General features: G+C 38.8%; 2 protein-coding genes across 2 annotated transcripts; one reads left to right on the top strand and one right to left on the bottom strand.

Moving 5' to 3' along the window:
• The first annotated feature begins 4,181 nt into the window (after nt 1-4,181).
• On the top strand, nt 4,182-9,808 carry f3a (coagulation factor IIIa). Its single transcript, XM_035142930.2, has 6 exons — nt 4,182-4,346; nt 5,542-5,653; nt 6,166-6,359; nt 7,015-7,196; nt 7,293-7,461; nt 9,082-9,808. The coding sequence occupies exons 1-6, from the start codon at nt 4,283-4,285 to the stop codon at nt 9,225-9,227; spliced, it is 867 nt and encodes a 288-aa protein (XP_034998821.1). The 5' UTR covers nt 4,182-4,282; the 3' UTR covers nt 9,228-9,808.
• Nucleotides 9,809-11,834: 2,026 nt separating this feature from the next.
• Nucleotides 11,835-19,052, bottom strand: acp5b (acid phosphatase 5b, tartrate resistant). The gene is made up of 6 exons (XM_035142929.2): nt 18,908-19,052; nt 18,384-18,574; nt 17,112-17,239; nt 16,463-16,654; nt 13,849-13,996; nt 11,835-12,366 (listed from the first exon to the last, which is right to left on the bottom strand). The coding sequence occupies exons 1-6, from the start codon at nt 18,981-18,983 to the stop codon at nt 12,109-12,111; spliced, it is 993 nt and encodes a 330-aa protein (XP_034998820.2). The 5' UTR covers nt 18,984-19,052; the 3' UTR covers nt 11,835-12,108.
• Between the last annotated feature and the right edge of the window lie 1,876 nt (nt 19,053-20,928).

The following is a 20,928-nucleotide window of genomic DNA, read 5'->3' as shown; positions in this document are numbered from 1 at the left end:
TGGCTGCTGCTTTTCTCTTCATCTATGTCAACCCTCTCAGGAATGCTCCTCCTGGTAATAATAAAACACTCCTTCTCACCTCTCTGACTGGTGAAGCTGATGACAGTTTAAAGCAAAGCTTACTTTGATAACACGTTGAAAATGTTGATAACATGTTGCAAGCTGTTGTGTCTGTCTCTGCTGGTGCAATAAATATGAAATCAGATGTTCAGTATGATCTTACCTTCTCCGATCAACCATAGACAAGCACATGTTCAGTTTTTCTTAAGCAGTCCAAACTGAATAGATCATTCTAAGGTTTCCGAAAAATGTAATTCTTATTATGGTCTGTATTTATATAACGCTTTTCTAGTCTTGATGACCACTCAAAGTGCTTTACAGTTTTTCTAAGAGGGGCATTTCGGGGGTTCAGCATCTTGCCCAAAGACACTTCGGCATGCAGATGGGGAAGACTGGGGATCGAACTGCCGACCTTCTGGTTGGAGGATGACCGCTCTACCCCTCAACCACGTTATTTTTATTATTTTAAGGTCAATGCTGCTTGTCCCCTTTCCTCTTGCTCCCATCTCCTTTCTATGACAAGCCTCAGTTCAGCATTGATGCTTGTAATACCCTCCATGTGTGTTGTCGCAGTAGCCATATTTTCAATTGTCTTATATGTTGTCCATTTTCATCTGTTGCCTTGACTTCCAGAGCATTCAACTATCAGCCATCATGCATTCCAAACCAGATCGACGGATGGTGATAGTGAAGTGGTTTTATTTATCTGATGGCATCCATGTCCCGCTTTTGGTTTTGTATTTATATAGTGTTTTTCTAGTCTTGATGACCACTCAAAGCTCTTTACAGTACAGTTTTACATTCACCCATTCACACACACATTCATACAGTGCATCTATTAGCAGCACTTTGTTGTTCTATGAGGGGCAATTCAGGGTTCAGCATCTTGCCCAAGGACACTTCTGCATGCAGATGGGGAAGACTGGGGATCGAACTGCCGACCTTCAGGTTGGAGGACGACCGCTCTACCCCTCAGCCACAGCCGCTCTACCCCTCAGCCACAATGACCTTTTGTCATTAAAGGTGTAGAGAAATTTGCCGCCATTGTATGAGGACTGTGTGAGTAGCTGCCCCATTTATGCCCAAGCTGTCTACCATCAAAGGAATGTAAAACCAGTGTGTTGGCTCTTATCGGCTATCTGAGCTAATTAAAAGGCCAACTGCAGACACTTGATGCTGGATGACTCCCAGCAGGCCTCAGTTTACACACTGTCCCCATTCCCAGCTTGTCAATGTTATTTAAAAGTTTATAGTAAAGTTATTAAATGTTTTAAATAGATATTGGAGCACCATTGACTTACCAATTCATTTACATGAAATACTAATATGTCCACATCCTCTGTTAGAGGATGCAGGCTAATGCTTTATAGTAAATATACCATAACTTAGCAAAACAGGAAGTGCTGGATGACGCCCATTCTCACAGGCCTTTGTCTATCAGACATTTCCCCCCAAGAATAAAGGAAATCATTTCCCTTTACTTTGACCTTTCAACAACATAAAAAGAGAGGATGGCACACTGTTAAATAAACATATGCCCCCCCACAAGAAAATTTAAAGAGAACAATGTATCCTGATGACTGTGTGACAATTATGGCATCAGGTGTGGGTCTTCACATTTTATCAGAGGTGATCATTTTTGTCAGTGAGCAATTACTTATTGTTTGCTTCTTGTCTTGCTCTCTCCCTCAATTCTCCCTCTTTTCAATTCATGTCCATCACTGTGGTGTAAAGACAATTTCCTTATTAACTTAACATAATAACAAACCTGCAAAAAGAGCATGGTCAGTGTAGTTCATTTTGAAACTTTGAGTGAACTTTTCATCTCTGGACAGTAACTCAGGTTGTCACTGAGTATTTACTAGTAGTTTAGTAGTTACTCATTTGATAAACTGTTGAGATATACTGGCTGTGGAAGGATATTTACCCAAAAGACCATTGGGAGAAACTTTCTAAAGCATAATTCAGATTCAGAAAATAAAAGTAGTCTGTGATTGAGTGATTATGCAGGGACTTAAAGGATGTAAAGTGTCCCAGAAAGAGTTGCTGTTAGATTTGTGTATATATTGTGATAAATACCTCCATTGTGTTGGGTGGAAGCAGTGCCCTCAGAACCTAAACAAACTTTGGCCCAATGTGCTGCAGTTGAGAAGCAAAGCACAGGTGGATCCAACCGTGTTGGCACCCAGATATACTGTATGGCTGCTCCTAATCTCCCAGGCAGGAATGGATCTGGAAATGTAATTAAAACAGAATTCCTACAGTCAGGGTTGATGATCCATGGCTGCAGCGTGGTTTGATTCAATAGACAGAAAGGCCCAATGATCTCACTGTATTTCCAAATAAAGCAATGGACCAGAGAGCCAAGTGAATACTTGGTTACTGTGTTGTGCAATTTCTCCTGAATTGTCCATCCCTCAGTACTAGTTTAAATTACTTCCAGGTGAATTTACAATCGTTCCATTATCACTGTGAAAGAGAGCAAGCCATTACAAATGATTAAGTAAAAGTTCTTAACAAATTCCATAAAGTGAACCAAAAAGTGTGTGTGTGTGTGTTTGTGTGTGTGTGTGTGTGCGTGTGCGTGTGCGTGTGCATGTGTACTGGAAGCTTTATCCTTTGTCAACAGTTGGTGAACTCATTCAGTCATTTGCATTCAGTCCTTCCCGTCAGAGGGTTCCTTGGTATTCAAGTCACGGTGAACCGTGATACAGCCGGGGCCCACACTGCCGGGGGGCAAGGGGGCTTGTGGGGGTAGGAGGGATGATGGGGACGAGCTTTGGCAAAGTGCCACATATGTATTCCCAGCCAACTCCATGAGAAGCAAAAAAACCCCACTTTATGACTGCCCACTACATGAAACAACCAGTGTCTCTGCTTTGACATTTGCTACAAATCATTGACAGTTTCTATAAGTCCTACCTAAACATCTCACAAAGCATGTTATAGTGTTTTTACGTGTTTTCCAACCATCCTGCTGCTGGTCTCACTTAATTGAATCTACATGTGATTTTATTACAGTTACATTGTTGTACAGGTTACCTTGTGTGGTGAAGTAATGTAGTTGTAAGCCTGATTTGAAAAGGCAGCACTCCCTGTACATACGAGAGCAAAAACAGACAATCATGTTGTCATGTTGTATATTAACTGTGGTTAACACAGTAGAAACCTCTCTATTAACATACCACAGTCCAAACTCACTCTCCGTGTGTCCTCTGTATGTCTGGAAGCATAACTCTAAATAACTGAGTCTATGAATAGACCTCCAGATCACCCAGTGGAGCTGTTACATGAGTGGAAGTCCTGACTAATGTCCTGAGCTGCGGCGTCTGCAGTGTGATGCTGTCCCCCCAGTCAGAGCTATAGTAGGCTTCTCGACAGTATTTGGGTTCCGTCATGCTGTAGTAAGTGGCTGTGTGGTCAACATACCACTGGAAAGCATGTCATCCATTCCATTCCCACTATGACTACACAAAACCCACTATACCCCTAGGTTTGCGTCATATTAGAAACTTTTTTGTGCCTGGTGAACGTTGACCAACCAAATGTAAATGTTTATAAATCTGTCATGAAACATATTCACCACCTCTTACGTCTTTTTAAAAACTTCTTGTGATAATTATAATAATAAGCAAATATATAAATATAACTAATTTAGCTAAATGAAAAACTCATTTTCAGATAAATAAATCTTATGGATCATTTTAGTTACAATAAATACTTGGCGGGGTTCTATTGTGTTGTTTATTGCAAACCACTTATTGTCTAGAGAGGACGTTATTTGGGAAACCGGGATTTTTTTTTTCAAACAGCAACAGTAACACTAAAAATAACTAGTCGACCATTTCACGGTTGCAATATGTTTTTGCATGTGCCTGATTCATTTGATCTCTTTTGTCTGTGAGGGTTGTACAGCAGAGTTGAGTCACTTCTTCAATGAGAATGTGGAAGGTGTTGCACTATGTTAAACTGCTGAAGTGAAGAAATAAAGAAGTCAAGTGTTGGTAGCTGGGAGACGTTCACAGGAACCACTGAGACTCAGGTTATGACAGTCTGGTGACGCCATGGCCGGACGCTCCATATTTGGCAAAGCCCCGCGCGGTCACGTCGCTAAAACCATTGGTTTCCAGGGAGAGAGTCAGACGATCCACACAGTGCACACGGCGGTCGGTCAGTAGCACCACAGACACAGAGCTGAAACAACAGGAATACATCAGAGGAGATGGTGTCAGTCACAGCAGCTCTCATCTCGGTTCTCTTCTCTCTCTCCACACACTCCGCCTCAGGTGAGTCCACGCTGCTCGCACCTTCATTTCACGCGTTCTCTCAAATGACCGTAAAATCCTATTGTAGAGTGGCGTACGTAACACATGAATGTACCATATCAAATTGAATCAAGTACTTTAAAACATAAATAGATGACTATGTGTATGGAGCAGTTTGTTTTGTAGTATTGTGAGTGTGAAAGTGTGGATTTATAGCAAACGTAAAGTTGTATTCACACGAACAGATCTACATGAACAGGTCAGTGGAGGAGCAGCATGTCTGCCTCTGCTGACAGTTTAGAGCTCAGTCATTTGTTTCTATGTTCAGATTTTCTGGCACACATATTAAGACTCTTTACAGTTTTCATTTCTTATAGAGTTTTTCATGCCACGTCACTAAACACTTTGCAGGGTAAATATTTGAAATGAATGTTTGAACCTCAGTGGATACACGGTGCTTCAGGCTGTAAACCACATTTAAGAATATATTTCAATGATCTGTGTGTAAATAGTGGATTCTGCTCTCCGTGTGCATTGCCAGCATTTCAACCAAGGACCTGTTCAAATGATTACATAAGTTACACCAGAATGTGTCCTGGGTGTGCTCTGTTTGCCCATTCTGCAAAGAGACAGCAATGACTGTTGTTAATAAGAAATGACTCAACCGACTCAAATATCGTAGGTAACAGACTGTTGATATAAAAACAGCCCCTCTCATGTTCTTTGGGTGACACACTTTCTGCTACCACTTTGTAGTCCTAAAAACCACACGTTTGTGGTTGTGACAGAACAGTCAGTCCGTGGAAATATGTGACCAAGGATATTTTACACTGACGATAGCAATGTGCTCTATTCACCACATTAAGATCATCTCATCTCACTGACTGTGTCGGAACTTGTGGGTTTTCATTATTTCTGGTCTGCATTACATCATGTGTGAAGCTTTTTCTCTCTAATAAATGAGTGTAGTCCTACATATTGTGAAGGACCTCAATTAAGGTGTTAAGTGTTTATTACTTAAAAGTGTAGGTTAGCGTTAAGAATCTAAACTATGGCACTAAGGCACTATCAGTCTCCTGTACAGCTCAGCTATGGGAATTACTTGTATAAGTTAATAAAGTATATAAAACACCTTGGTGCATTGTTTTCCTACTTTATTTGCATTACTTTAAATAGTGTTAGTATAGTATCTTACACACCTTGTCTCATTTTACAGGCTCCTATCCCCAAGCACAGAATGTCACTTGGAAATCAACCAACTTTAAAACCATTTTGTCCTGGGAACCGAAACCATCAGCCAATTACTCCTACACTGTGGAGTTCTCTGCGTAAGTACCTGCATCCAAACCCTCATCCCTTAACCCTTTCCACAAATGGCATTTCAATCCCAGACACGTTCATCTTGTTAGTGTGTCCACTGAAGCACATGCCCTCTTACTTGCCCGCCGTGTGACCTTGCAGGAATGATGTATTGCAGAAGGGTGTGATAAGAGTCCATTATTGATCCAAAAGCTTTTACTGGAATGTAGATTTTAGGCCAGAACTCTTTAAACAGTAAGATAACTAAAAGACAAATTGACCTTCGTGATCCAATAATACAAAAATGAAAGAGGCAAGAGATTCAACAATTCAACAAATATAATTAACAAATGCAAACAGCTATGTCATTGTTCAACAGTATATTCATATCAATGTTATTTTTGCAAATTATTTATGCATTATAAATAAGACATAGACTAGACAGATTTAAGACCAAATTTATTGCTCATCTGGTGTCTATTATAGACTAGATAAGACTATTTTCATCAATCATTCATGTCCATATGTCAAATTGTTGCAGGGTTGGTGGGGACAAACAGAGGAACCCTCACTGTATCCGGTCCTCAGCAACAGTGTGTGATCTGTCCAGCTCTCTGACTGACCTGAACGCCTGCTACATGGCTGACGTCCTGTCTGGACCCCCGCTGGGGGCCACCACTGACCTGATTGAGTTCCCTTACACCAGCTCACCACGGTTCTGCCCCTACAAAGACAGTAGGTTCTTCTGCTACCCTTGTGAACTCTTTTTTTCTAATTGACTAAATGTGCTGGAAATAACCAGCTGTTAAATTGTCCCAGAGCTCGTCAGTCCTTCCCAATGACATCCTGTCGCAGCTCAGCTCTGTCTGCTTTCTGACATGCACTGAACTCCGCAGCTCCTCTGTATTTTCGCCGGAGGAGGTGCATGTGTGAACGCAAATGTCCAAGTGAGAGAAAGTGGCGACAAACACATAGAAGACACAGCGGAGATGTCGTGAGAGTTTGTGGTTTTAAAGTCTGTGTGTTGTCAAGAAAATCTCGTGATCTCCACAGCAGAGTTAATATGTTGCATCCTGTCTCTGTATGCTGCACCCGGATGCTCCACCTCTCACCTGAAGAATGCGGAAGATTTGTTGCTGTTGTGAACGTGTCTGTGCAGAGAACCTCCTGTTGTGATGAGCATATGTGAAAGGCAGACTATGAGTAAACTCCATAGCCAATTCTCCGGACTTTAACCGCAGGTCATGTCTAAAGATGGCAGTGTCACAGCGTTCTCAACATTCACACTTTTTGGCCTCAAACATAATTAAAATGATAATTTCCATAGGACAAACAGTGGTGTACATGCACAGATGACAGATCTCTGACAGCCTCCCTTTCTCCTCCACAGCTGATATAGGCAGACCTAACTTCAAGCTGGAGGTGAGGGAAGACAAAAAGAAAACCACCCTGTATGTGACTGACCCACTCACCGCCGTGTTTAAAGATGGCCACCAGCTGAACATAAGGGATATCTTTGCTGACCAGCTGCAGTATAAAGTCACCTATCGGAAAAATAAAAGCACTGGAAAGGTGAATAAAAGCAGACATCACTATATCAATCTCAAACACGCATAAATATTTTGTAGTCATTGCAAACTGCATGTTTTCATTCTGTGTTTTCTGCAGAGAGTCTACAACTCTAAGACCAATATAATAGAACTGCCTGATCTGGACAAAGACGAGAGCTACTGTTTCAATGTCCAGGCTTACATCCCCAGCCGCACTGGTGACAAGCAGCTGGGAGAGCTGAGCCAGACCCAGTGCTCCAAAGACGACAACCAGTCCATCTTTGAAGGTGAGTTGTTCTGAGTTTTAGAAAGGCTGTAAGCAGGAAAGATGTGGGCAGGGAAGGGATTTAGTTACATGTATGCAATATGTTAATGAACCACTTGCCTATATGCTAGATACTTCAGTGGCAAGCAACACACACACAACAGTAGTCAAGTCCTCACACTGAAGTTTTGGTGGCATCTGTGTGAACTTACACACCAAATAAGACATTGTGAAGTATTTGCTCAAAACCAAGCAGACAGTTAAAATCTCTATAGCACATCGACAGTGAATTTTCTACATGGATAAAGACTGGAGCATCTATGGAATTGAAATGAAAGTTGTGTGATAAGATGGAAACAGGGTGATCGGGTAGATTTTGGGGTGTTTTCGGGACACACTGGTTTATTCGTGACAAAGCAAAGAATCAGTCAAGGCCGGATCTGACAGGACACTGGGTGTGTTGTTGTGTGTCTGTGTGGGTGTAGCTGAAAAAAGGCAGTCAAGCGCAATGCACCTACCCGGGTTAAATAAAATGGTTGGCTGGTTTGTGGACATGTCTAGGTATGCCAGTCATGTCCTCTCATGCAGACCCAGACTGGACAACATTTAACAGAAGCTGTTTTTAGCCTTTGTAAGAGCGACTTCGTAATCTTATTAATGTAAAAAAAGGGAATGTATCACATGGCCGTGTTCATAAGACGCAAGCATCATATGTGAATGAAAACCCGTCATTTAGTCATCTAAACATATCACTGGTTTTTGTTGGGTTGCTACGCATAGGTCCTTTAACTAAAACACTCAAGTTTACATTAACATTTAAGCCATAAGAGTTTGCAGTCCCTTTAACAATAAATGTTTAACTAAACTGTAAAGGTGAGCTGAGGATCGAAAATTGCGTTGTTCTCTTGTTTATAGATTTTACCAATTGTACCCTCTTGAGGAAGAAATGAGGAATTATTTATTTGTTGGCTGGTTGTAGCCCCCCACCACCCTCAAAGGATAAGTGGTATAGATAATGGATGGATGGATGGATATTTTTTGGAGGCCCACTCATTGTTCATCACAGTATGGCACATGAAAGGGATCTATGACTCATGTCTCTTTGTTTGGATTATAAGAAATGTAAATCAGCAACACTCCCTCTAACTGGGGTGTGTGTGTGTGTGTGTGTGTGAGAGAGAAAGAGAGACTTCTAAATACATTCACTATGCATATAAGAGAGACTAACACATGTTGGTTTTGGTATTTTTCATGGGTTTTATTCACAGTAAGATAATATATAGAATAACACTGTCCGTTTGTTGGCCAAATAGCTTTTCCTTTAGCACCACCCTCAGGACAAATTTAATATTGCATACAACTCAGTGTCAAATGTGAAGAATAGCAAAACATCAGAATTATGTGTTTCTGGGAAAACATTTTACTGTGGGACACAATGAATATTGCAGCCTATAGGTATACGGGTTTAGACTTTTATTTGAATGTGTATTTCATGTATTATTTTGTATCTGTTTGTACTTAAACCAGGCTACATCCTATTAATCCTAATAATATTATCCTATGCAACAGTCAGACAAGTAAAGAAAATCTAACATAAAGTAAAGCTCTGCAATTAGGTGTTGTCTTGTTTTGTCTTCAACAGTGTATTCAGTTGGTGTGATTGCTGCTGCCATCTTCCTCATCCTGCTACTGATCGGCATCATCATTGCCATTGCAGTGATCTGTTGCAAGCGGAGGGAGAAAGCTCTGAGAGGTGAAAAAGAAGGAGTGCCACTCCGGGATGTATAGTGTGTGTGTTACAGCATATGCACACTCATGCACATATATTATTTTGGGAACATGCGGTACAGCTGAACTGGATTGAGGCCTGCAAGGAAAGTAGTAGTTCAAAGTTCCACTGTCAAACACTGGAATCAACCCTTCTTTTAGTTTCTGTGAAACTGAATGTGTTGAACTTATTATATTCTTACTTTATCATTTCATGCTGCAAAAAAGAAAAGATGGAAACACTGAATACTGATAGTCATCTTACTGAAGCTATTATATTTCATTCCTTTTCTTTGGTATGTGCTTAGTGGTATTTGATAATTGTAGATGAACACTACCATTTGTTTTTATTTATTTCATTTTATATAGACCTTTCTAACTTTGTCAGGTCATGACAAGGTATTTTTTTAATCTGGTGAAAGCAACACTTTATGGGAAATCAAGACTTTGTATATATTTTTTGTATCTGATGCTTAATTTATTGTCGTTAATTAAAATTAACATATTTGTATATGATGCTTTTGTTACACATCTGCTTTTTGCAGATAATTTAGTATTTGGTGTAAATATTCAAGATTTAATAAATATTGTAATGAACACAACGAGTTATTATTATTTCAGTTCTGTTAAATGGAAAATAGCAAATATCGCAATTTGTTTTACAAATAAATAAATGGATAAATATCAGTGCTTTATTAAAATGGAATTGGAAGTGTCAGCATTGCAAAAGGGCTTGGACTGAATGTGCAGAACTCATAACCACATACTGAATATACAATAAGTTTATAGTTTTAACAACTTCACTCTAAAATAAGTTCCATGCATCTTCATCAAAAGGTGAACAACAAAAACAAAAAAGTGAAACCTGATCCATTTTATGTCTCTTTATTAAATCTTGACTAAAAAGTTCAGTATTAATATTTTTACCTCAATTATTCTAGAGCCTACAATTCTGTCAGAATGGGTTAGAAAAACCCATTCTGACAAGTACTTAGTGATGTAATCTACTCAATAAGCCTCCCTCATAAGTTGTGTTAGTTTTTTGTCTCAGTGTCTGGCATTGAGAGATGAGCAATCTCACCAGTTACTGGTAAAGTTACCCAGAATAAGTCATTCCAAAGAGTTAAGTGGACAGAATACATTTAGTTGATTCTACAAATTTGAGCAGGGAGATAAATACACAATTTCTATGCCAAGATAGAAACAACAATAAGGTGTCACAACTAAAATTCAGCCATTAGATGGTCATGATCACCCATGGGCCTATCATGTAAGAAAACCAAAATACAAATCCGAAGTAGAAAAGATAGTCCATAGTCTTTTACAAATTTGGGTAAGTAACCAAGAATTAAGAATAGCCATGTATAGGCCTACAATGTGAAAAACCACAGTGAAGGTAGAGGTAATAACAAGGTAGGATAATAATCAATGTTTCAGGGCCATTCTGCACCCATCAATTAGGCCTTCAAATGAAACTAATGTAACCATCTGTCACATTCACAGACTGACGTTTCTACAGTTAATTACATCTTGATGCCTTACAATATAATATGGTTTATGGCAAACAAAAGAGAAGACACGTGTAGTATTGTCGTTGATTGTACTTAGCCCTAAATGCCTCAGAGAAACATGTCTGACCACAGTTATCTTGCATGGCATTAGCTTGGCCCCCAGCTCTACTGTGAGGAACCTTGGAGTTATGCGTGATCAGGACATGTCAGTTGAATCGAACATAAAAGCCAGCCTCTGGGACAGCCTTCTTCCACCTACAAAATATGAGCTTTGAGAAACATCTCGTCTCAAAGGATGCTGAAAAAGTAGTCCATGCATTTGTTACCTGACTGCTGGGGGAATTCTGTGGAAGAATACAAATTCCTTCTGGTACAATTCTGTGGCTTGTTCAGATGTGTTTTGATTTTTGTAGTATTCATTTAATCTTTTTTTGGTCTGGAATTTAGCTACTGCCAGCCTTATTAGTTGAATTTTTTTTAAATTACTTTTTGTTGGAAAAATCTCTTTGTTATATTCTAACCAGCATGTGTCTTCCCTTATTTGCTATGGTCTCAGCCGGGCCATAACAACATGTAAGTAGGAAAGCTGTCTCAAAAGCCATCTTCCTGGGAAGTAGATCCAGTAAAATAATTTGTCTCAACAAAGAGATCGATGTCATGTAGAAAAGCAGGAACTTGATCGGTGCATAAAAATATCAAAATCTCTCTCTCTCTCTCTCTCTCTCTCTCTCTCTCTCTCTCTCTCTCTCCTCTGAAAGTTTCTCCCAGTTAAAAGGGAGTTTTTCCTCATTAGAGCAAACTCTATGTTTGAGCTGTGATATAATAATAATAATAATAATAATAATAAATAAAAAATAATATATAATAATATAATTTACAAACAGAAGTGCTTTAAAAGCAATGCAAAAAGAGTAGATAAAAAACGTAGTAATATGACAATTAAATAATAATATGGTCCAATTTTGATTCCAAATGGGAGAGCAGATGGTTTGGTTGCAAACCGATGAACTCTCTACTTGGCTCCACATATTGCTCTACTACTTACTTGTAAGCAAGTAGAGCTAGAATTCAAACTGCCGATTGAGGCATCCATCATGCAATAACATGCACAACAAAAGACATAAAACGGTTTGTATTTTGATACATGTATAAAACAATACATACAGTACAAATTAGTGTGAACATATACATTTCATTTAATAGTAACATGCCATCGCCCATAAATATCTGTAATAATTTTTTCAGTTTTAGATTTTTGTTAAAAGCCTTCAAAAAGCCACTGCGACATATTAATTATGTCAGTGTTTAAAAGTAAGACAGCATTACGTAGCACAATAGCAATATAATTATAGGCTCACATATACAAATAACTGCATTTCTTCAAACTGTGACTATAGCATTCCATTACTTGTGACTGTACGTGTTGGCAGCTCTGCCTGGTAAACGCATTTCCCGTTAGTCTGCATGAAACTGACTGTCATCTTATGCTCAGTGACCTGGAAGTAAGCCACGCCTCCTACTGTGTGATTGACCGGACTGGAGTAGAGCTGCCAGGACTGAGGAACACTGTCCTTGTGAGTGGTGCTAGGATCGCTGACCACCCCACTCCCACTGACTACATATGAGCTCCCATCATCCTCTCTGATGAACTGTTCAAAAAAGCAGAGACAGACGGCATCAAAGGCATCACTGTTGTGCTCAATCAGTCCGAGATACAGTGACAACATTCATTAAAGGTTCAGTGTGTAAGATTTAGGTGAAAGGGATCTATTGGCAGAAATTGAACTACAATGGGCCCTTTATATTTAAATAGGGAGCCGGTTCTCTCTACGGAGGCCACTATGTTTTTTACAGTAGTCCAAACTGGACAAACTAAACACCTTTTGAGTTTTTATGAGATGTTTATTCAACTGTCAAGTTGAAGTCTCTCCAGTTTAAACTGATATCCATCATTTGTTCCCAATCTTATTTCATTTTAGGGCTTTGTGCAGCACATTGATTCACTCTGCCCCCTTGGCTTCACTCTCACACTGACACACATATATTGACAATTGACACATCTGTATGCTTAGACTGGCACACACACGTTGCACAGTGGATTCCTCTTGCTCCAAAGTGTCTGGCAGACACACAAATCACTTCATAATGTTGAGGTAATTGTGAATTAAAAACAAAACCACGACATACAAGTGGTAGAGGAAGTTACCAGATATTTCATCACAGTGTATCATTCTCTGTTATTCTGTCCATCTTTTCACTTCCCCTTCCCTTTCTGCTTCAGTTGTGCACTCATTTTTGTGCACTTGAAATTTTGTGCCATACAGAATAACATAGGGAAGATAAGGCTTACTGTGTACTATTCTTAACGCTGTCATTACTCAGTAGCCATCACATCACACATCACAGTGCAATCATTTACTTCATGGAGATAAGTTGAAGCCAAATTGTCAACCACTACTTTAAGTCTTCTATTTAGCCTACTTTATACTTTACTTGGGTTGGGTGGTTTATAGCAAAGTTACATTTTATAACTTGATCATGGACATATTTTTGTGTAAAATCTACATCTGTACAGAAACCAGTACTAAAAAAACTTGTAATCAATCAAACAATATTTCCCTTGGACTGTAAGTTGTACTACTGTAAGTATTCGGTTGCAGGAAATACATATGCTCATCTTCCTGGAACAATATGTCCTGGAACAAGATTTCATCTTCATGACTAATTATATTGACCAGTTATATTCATGGGTTGAAACAAAGTATCATTTACCCCACTGGTAACTACCTGGCTGATCTCAAATTTTGGGAAATGTATGAAAACCTTGTGACTGTGTAATGTGGTCACATGCCAGTCTTGGTGCCAGAAAATTATGTAAACTAGCTTTGAACCATTAACAACAAGTAATGAGTCTTTTTAGCGCCTACAAGTGAATGCCCCCCCCTTGTACAGAGAGGTGCAATCTTGCATACCATCTTCTCAAGTACGATGTGATAATCCGGACATGAAACAGAGTAAATAACTCAAAGAGACAGACAGTTTGACAAATAACGGTACACTAAGACACACTTCCTTGATGAATCTATATACACATGATATTCTTTATTACTGAGCTTGCGCTTACTACATACCTGCAGATTGTGGTCATGGCCAGACAAGTACACAGTGACTCTGTATTTCTTCAGCAGGGGCCTCAGTCTTTTGACCAGACAGGATGTTGGTCCATGATTGCCGATGGACCAGACAGGATAATGACCAGCCACCACAACATAGGCTGACCTGACACAAGTCATACATACTGGCACTTCAGTTAAAAGGGACCAACAAAACAAAACGGAACTGCATCACATCTTAGAGAACAACCACAGTTATGTCTTATTTGCTTCTGTTTCTGCATGTAAGTCGAGACTGGCATGCTGGTTTAGTGCTGTGCAAAAATATTGTTTTGCTTTCGATGTTTGGGTTCTCATCCATTATGCAGTAACATGCATAATACATTTTATACAATAATACACGCACATAGCAATGAATCCAAACATATAACCATATAAAGATTTATCAAGAACTATCTTCAGAGATAAGAGAAACAAGTAGCTCTTCACATCATCAAGTTATTTTTTGACAGCATGAAGTGGCAGAGGAATGTTTTTTGAGCAATGTTTCAGATCATCAAACTAATTTGAATATAAGATAAAGACAATGTGAGTTAATCATTGGATTTATTGAAAGGAAAGAGTTAACCTAAATCACCCATTGAAAAGTAATCCACCCCAAAACCTAAAAACTGGTTGTTTGCAATAACTTGTAAGTCTTTTACATCCCTGTGGAGATATTCTTGGGCCATTCTTCGTTGCAGGACTTTAAAATCCAGGCACATGAACTGTACGTTCATGATTTACTGTAAGGTCTTGCCACAGCATCGTAACTGGGTTCAAGTTGAGAGTTAACATTTGGTGTTTGTCCTGATGCCTATGTAAGTATGTGCTCTGTACATTATGTGTTGCTCTAGAAATGAAAGGTTTTGAAGGGTCCAGTTGTGTTGGCGGTTTGCTACTGCATAGCATGATTTTGTCTGCCTTGCAGCTTGTTTTCGATTTTAATTGTTGCTGGTGGTTATCATTGTATTATTATTGCCGCCCTGTTGTTAAATAATTACAGTGTGTGTGTGTGTGTGTGTGTGTGTGTGTGTGTGTGTGTGTGTGTGTGTGTGTGTGTGTGTGTGTGTGTGTGTGTGTGTGTGTGTGTGTGTGTGTGTGTGCAGAGGTGATAAAAGTACACACATTCTTTACTCAAGTGGAAGTACAGATACTTGTGTTAAAAATAACTTTTTGAAGTTCACCTACTGATTCAGGTTCTTTAATCAAGTAAAAGTATAAAAGTACATGAATGTACTTTGACTTCTTTGACTGAACTACTCTTACTTCAAATAAAATAAAAAACAATTTACTAAAACGGGGTTAAAGCAAAGATTTGTGAGCATGGAAACTGTCCAGGAGAAAATAAGTACAATGTAGTGAATGAAGTGTTCTTAAAGGTCCAGTGTGTAAGATTTAGGTGAAAGGCATCTATTGGCAGGAATTGAATATAAAAGAATCCTCATGATGTTTTCACTAGTGGCCAATCATTGAAATTGTACAAATTGTAGTTTTCTCTACCCTAGAATGGGCCCTTTATATTTAAATACTTAAATTTACATCGGGAGTGGGTCCAGACTGGACAAACTAAACACCTTTTGAATTTTTATGACAACTGAGGGCTACCACAGGTTCTCTTTCATGTTTGGAAGAGGAGGGTGAGGTGAAGGGTATTCAGCTGCAACATGCAACTTCACCAGTAGATATAAAAATGTCACTAAATTCGGCACACTGAACCTTTAATTAAAATAAGGCCAGTGATGGGAAATCGCTCTGCTTCGTTGTAGATGCTGTCAAAGTTATCAGTAATGATGGCCAATCCCTCCCTTACTTTCTTCCATGTTGTTACTCCTTGTCCCGGACATGTGCGCTGCACTTCTTATTTGTGCTTGAGTCTCCCTCTCTTGTCTGAAATCTGTCTTTATGTTGGAAAGACGGCACTCGATGATGAAAAATAAATATAAATAAAATGTAAGGAGTCAAAAATACAGATATTTGTGTTAAAATGTAGGGTAATAAATGTCAGAAAAATAAATACTCAATAAAGTACAGATACTTGGAAAATTGAAAGTACTATAACAAAGCATTTGTACTTGGTTACTTCCCACCTATGTGTGAGTGTGTGTACATATGATATTCATTAATGATATTCACTGCCACTAGATGTCGCACTAGCAGCAGTATCTCAAACCATAGCAAATGAGGTAATCCTGTAATCCTCCACTTACTTTGACTAAATCTAAATAGCTAGATGTTTATATCAATGATGTAAGTGTGTACATTTCAGTGGATAAGATGCATGGTGCTAAAGAGGTAAATTAAAATGCAAGAATTCATCTTTTTTCTTTACATTTTTTATTTGACCAAACAACACCGAGCATAATTTAAGGAGATTCACTTGGGGGTGGGGGGATAGGTAGGTGCTGCCATAATCTGCATTTTTGTTTGTTTTGTATTGTTTTTTAACATGTTTTTTTTGTTGTATTGTTATGTTGATCATTAATGTTTATTTGTTACTTGTCATCAAAACATCACATAAATTATTATCAAACATAAATGAATGATTAAAAGCGGTCTGACTTGTTTGTAAGGTTTAAACACGGTGGCTCACCTGCTGCTGGCCAGTTTAGATGTGATCCAGTTCCACTGGCGATCTGCTGCTCTGGGGTCCTCTGGTCCTGACGGCTGGGCTTGGTCATAGGTGTTTCCACATAACACCACTGTGTCGATCATCAGTATGCTCACTGACAGGTTTGTGTGTGGGACATTAAAATGAAGGTCATAATAGAGACCAGGGTAATTCCTGCAGACAAAAAGGAGACCTCATGATATATTCATAACAAATGGGCAGCAGGGAGATATAAAGTATGGACACCTTGACAGACAGCTGAGATCTTTTTTGCAGCAGGTTCATTTTTGTTTCTTTCTTTTTCCATCTGAAGACAGCCTTCACTGTTTGCTGTTGCATTTATTCATTTTAGCCACACAAAGCTGCAGTGCAGTCTAGAGAGGAATAAAGGCATCCATGTTTTCTTCCAGGAGGTTTTCTCTATGTACTCTAAACAAAAGTCCAAAAAGTAAAAACTTAGAAAAATGATCATGGCTGATGAACAGAGGGGTGGGTCAACATTTACAGAACGTTTTAAAAGAAAACATGAAAAGTGTAGAAATACTTTATCTGTCTTCATGTTTACACTTTTCATTCATCCCTTGTTATGTTTCTATTGAGACCATGTCTGTATTGTATTTGTATTCTTTACCATCGTTTGGACACATCAGAGTAAGCCATCTGAGCTGAGATGTTTCCCCTGTGGTCATGGTTTCCACCGACCAGGTACCATGGGATATGCAGTAGAGATGGCTGGGAGAAGACCCTTTCAAATGTTTGCTGTGGATAGGAAACCATATTATTTTTTCTGTAAATTGTAAATACACTAAATAGCATATTTACCAGGCTTGATCAGGAATCACACTGTCCAGCACTGAAAGCATTTGAAGACAACGCAAACAGTGCATTTTCAAACAGTAAATTTGATTCTTTAATTTGCCAACAAAACCAGACTTGATCAGGATGAATACAACAAAAATATCACATGTACATTTTCCCATGCTGCAATTCAATCAAACGAAGATTGTAGTAGGTGGCTTGTAGGTTTCAGAAAAGACTCACAACCTGGGACATCAAGATATTCTATAATATGCAAGAAACATGTAATTTCTTTCCATCCTCATATTTAGTTGAGTCTATGAGATAAAAGGATTATTAACACTGTGATGCAAATGTAACACTCATCCTAATACATGTGTCACACAAATACAACATGAATTAGCCTTAGCTTACAAGGAATTAAGTGATTGTGACTTTTGGACTGGTCCCTGAAGGACACAAAGCACAACCAACAGCAAAAGAAAGGCCTTTCATACAAAGTCTACTGCTCAATGCTGAGATTTAATCCTACCATGGCTTGTTAACAGCTACGGTCGTGGAGAGTGAGACTCTTACAGAACAAACTGTAAATGGTAAATTGGCTGTCTTCATATTGTGCTTTTCTTGTCTTATCTAACAGTCAAAGCACTTTACAATACAAGTTACATTCACCCATTCACACTCACATTCATGCAGCACTTCTATGCACTTACTACTCCTTTTTGGCTGGAAAATTAAATGTTAGCTTATGTTACTGAATATTTATGTTTTTCTACTACTTATGTTGATGAAATCAATGTTATGATTTTTTTTTCTACAAATTTATTTTATTTCGTCCTTTAAATCATTCAAGATAAACTGAACTATGTCCAGTGCTTTTCCGATCACACACTGTTCATACACTGAGGGCACAGATGTCAGGGGTAATTTGGGGTTCAGGATCTTGCCCAAGAACATGTTGGCATGCAGACTGGAGGTGCTGGGGATCTAACCACCAACCTTCTGGTGAGTGGACGACCCGCGTTACCTCCTGTGACCTGTTACAGTTTGAGCTTCATCATTCAAAGACATGTCTCCCCCCTCTGTGTTTGCTTTGTGAGCTCACCTTGAAGCGGGGGTCTTCCAAATTCTTGACACCACTAAAGTAGAAGTGATCTCCCAGGCTTAGGAAAAAGTCCACTCCCTCAGTCTGGGCCAGACTGTCCACTTCTGCAGCAACAGCCTCCTCATGAGGAGTGTAGTATGGAGGTAACGGAATACCACCCCAGTCAGCAAGTACAGCAAAATGCAGAGCAGCTAATGAAATCAAGAGAGAAACATTTCTCACAGCAGTTTGTAATGTTTCAACAGACACGTCCTGTCCGAAGGAAGTATCTGTCTGATGGTTTTATACTTCCTGAAAAATGTATACTGACAAGTTTCACAAGAACCTGCCAGGTTAGAGTGAAATCAGTTTTATCAAATGTATTTTATAGCTCGATCTCCATATGTTTCCCTTCATCCACAGAACACACATACATTTATGCCATACAAGTATTTGCTAATATGGATCTATAGGGTTTCAAGCCTTGTGAACTTCAGTTCAGGTTGTGACTCGTTCTCATGAGCAGACGGAGTATAGTAGCCTACCTTGTTCAAGAGTTTGAAGAGGATACCAGCGGGTATAGAAGCAGAACAACAACAGCACACGCTGCAGTCTGTCCATAACTCCCCGGTCTCACTGAACACCAGAGTTTTGTTTGTTTGCACTTTGTTCTAACAAAGCTTGACTTCCTGTATCAGTCAATGAGTGACTCATGGTTTCACTTGTCATGTTTTATGGGGCACAATCACAGCTGGGAAAATTGAAAGGTGTGAAGAAATACAGAGTACAAGGTGCTTTTTAACCCTACCTGCACATGCCAGTGTCTTCATATACCCACTGAATACTCCCCAGATAAAGGCAGAAAGCCTTGTGAAGCTTTTCATTTTCATATCTTGGTGTGATTTTTTTGTTGGACGCTGAACATTTGAATATCTTTTTTTTTTTCTCCTTTTAATTAACTACAGGTGAAAGAATCTTGCAGATCTCCCACGACCTGCAACTATCGATTTAGTATAATATAGGGCTGGGACAAGACAAGCAAGTTGCTTCTTCCTCCTTCTTTTTAGACAGAAGATTTAATATTTATCCATGTTAATTTATGTAACTGAATATTTACGTGTTTTATTCTACGACTTATGATGCTGATACCTTTTTTTTTCATTCAACAAATTTTATTTTACCTTTTTAAAAGATTTAAAATCAACTGAAAAAAAAACCAAACTATACCAAATTGTCCAACTGGTGTACAGAGCCAGAATGCATATCAGTTGTATATTGACAACTTGAAACAACCTTTGTAAACTATGTTTTGCATTCATCTATTGTCCTACAGGCAACGCTCTATATTCATTTGACATGTGCGATAATGTTGTCTTTTATTCTATATGAATAGACATCAGAATAGGAGATTAGCAGTAAAAAGTGAACCAAACACTGTCAGAATGTTTCTAGTTGTTTTCATGACAGAGTGAAACATGTAAGATACCATTCCAGTTTGTTCCATGCACACATTTCACATCAAGCCAGATTAACGAGGTATAGGTCTATTTGAACCCCAACCAATATCTTTTCCTAAACCTTTTCTTGTTGTTGCCTGAACTCTGACTGCCTTTCTGCTAGTACAGCTTTCTACCCTGGAGGCAAACCTCTCCCAACATCCCATAACTCATGGTTAGTATTGGAGAAGTTGATGATTTAACAAAAATATATGCTGACATTGGGAGACCTTCTGGAAAATATATCAAGGTAGTTAATGTGAATGAGCCCTTACCAGACAATTAGCCCATTTGCTGGCTTGCCAGCTAAATTTGTATTTTTTTTTAATAACAAAATATGTTTTTGGAGGAAAATCTTTATCAGTGGGAAAATGACTACATCTATTCAAGTTTGTCCTGAGTTCAGAAGTTCAGAACTAAAATTGTTAATGACAGTAAACTTCAGTTCAGCAGTGCAGTTAAACATCCATTTAAGTAATCTTCTGTTCTCCATCACCACCTACGCTGTTTGAATGTATACCAATGTCATTGATATCCTCTGTAAGAAAAACAAAGGGAAATTAGCATTTTTTCCATTTCAATAATTTTTCTTATTATATATTCAATACTATATTTGTCAAAATAAAAAAATAAAAGTGGGTCTTTTTGTCGAGAAGCAGGTATACACAATAATGTTTTCGCTGTTTAGCTGCATTCACTTCAATTAATTGAGATAATCTTTAAGACCCCTCTTTGTGAATTGCAGCGACTTCCTGTACATCATTGGTCGACAGGCTCTGTAGCATGGATTCTCCCTGATAACTGCAGATACAGTACAGGAGTTTTTCTTTTTCCTTTGCAGCAGGCGATCTCCTAGCATTTCTCGGTCCCCTGTCAACCAGAATTAAAACAAAAGTTAAAAATCTAGGTGTCACATTCGATTCCCATCTGAACTTTAAAACAGACGTTAATGAAATCATTAAATCCTGCTACTTCCATCTATGAAATATTTCCAAAATTAAATCAATTCCATCTCTCCCTGACTAAGAAAAGCAAATACATGCCTTTGTCTTTTTCCGTCTGGACTATTG

This window comes from Hippoglossus stenolepis, chromosome 19 (genome assembly GCF_022539355.2).
Source record: "Hippoglossus stenolepis isolate QCI-W04-F060 chromosome 19, HSTE1.2, whole genome shotgun sequence".
Lineage (NCBI taxonomy): Eukaryota > Metazoa > Chordata > Actinopteri > Pleuronectiformes > Pleuronectidae > Hippoglossus > Hippoglossus stenolepis.
This window is presented reverse-complemented; position numbering and strand designations above follow the sequence as displayed.

Bases quoted from the DNA above. Each gene is read 5' to 3' on its own strand.
- f3a (XM_035142930.2), top strand. From the start codon at position 4,283: ATGGTGTCAGTCACAGCAGCTCTCATCTCGGTTCTCTTCTCTCTCTCC. The intron at 6,360-7,014 runs GTAGGTTCTTCT...TCTCCTCCACAG, and splicing joins GTTCTGCCCCTACAAAGACA to CTGATATAGGCAGACCTAAC. The intron at 7,197-7,292 runs GTGAATAAAAGC...TGTTTTCTGCAG, and splicing joins AAAATAAAAGCACTGGAAAG to AGAGTCTACAACTCTAAGAC.
- acp5b (XM_035142929.2), bottom strand. From the start codon at position 18,983: ATGGACAGACTGCAGCGTGTGCTGTTGTTGTTCTGCTTCTATACCCGC. The intron at 16,655-17,111 runs GTAAAGAATACA...TTTTGTCTGCAG, and splicing joins TCTGATGTGTCCAAACGATG to GAATTACCCTGGTCTCTATT. The intron at 13,997-16,462 runs GTGAGCCACCGT...GACTTGTGTCAG, and splicing joins TCTAAACTGGCCAGCAGCAG to GTCAGCCTATGTTGTGGTGG.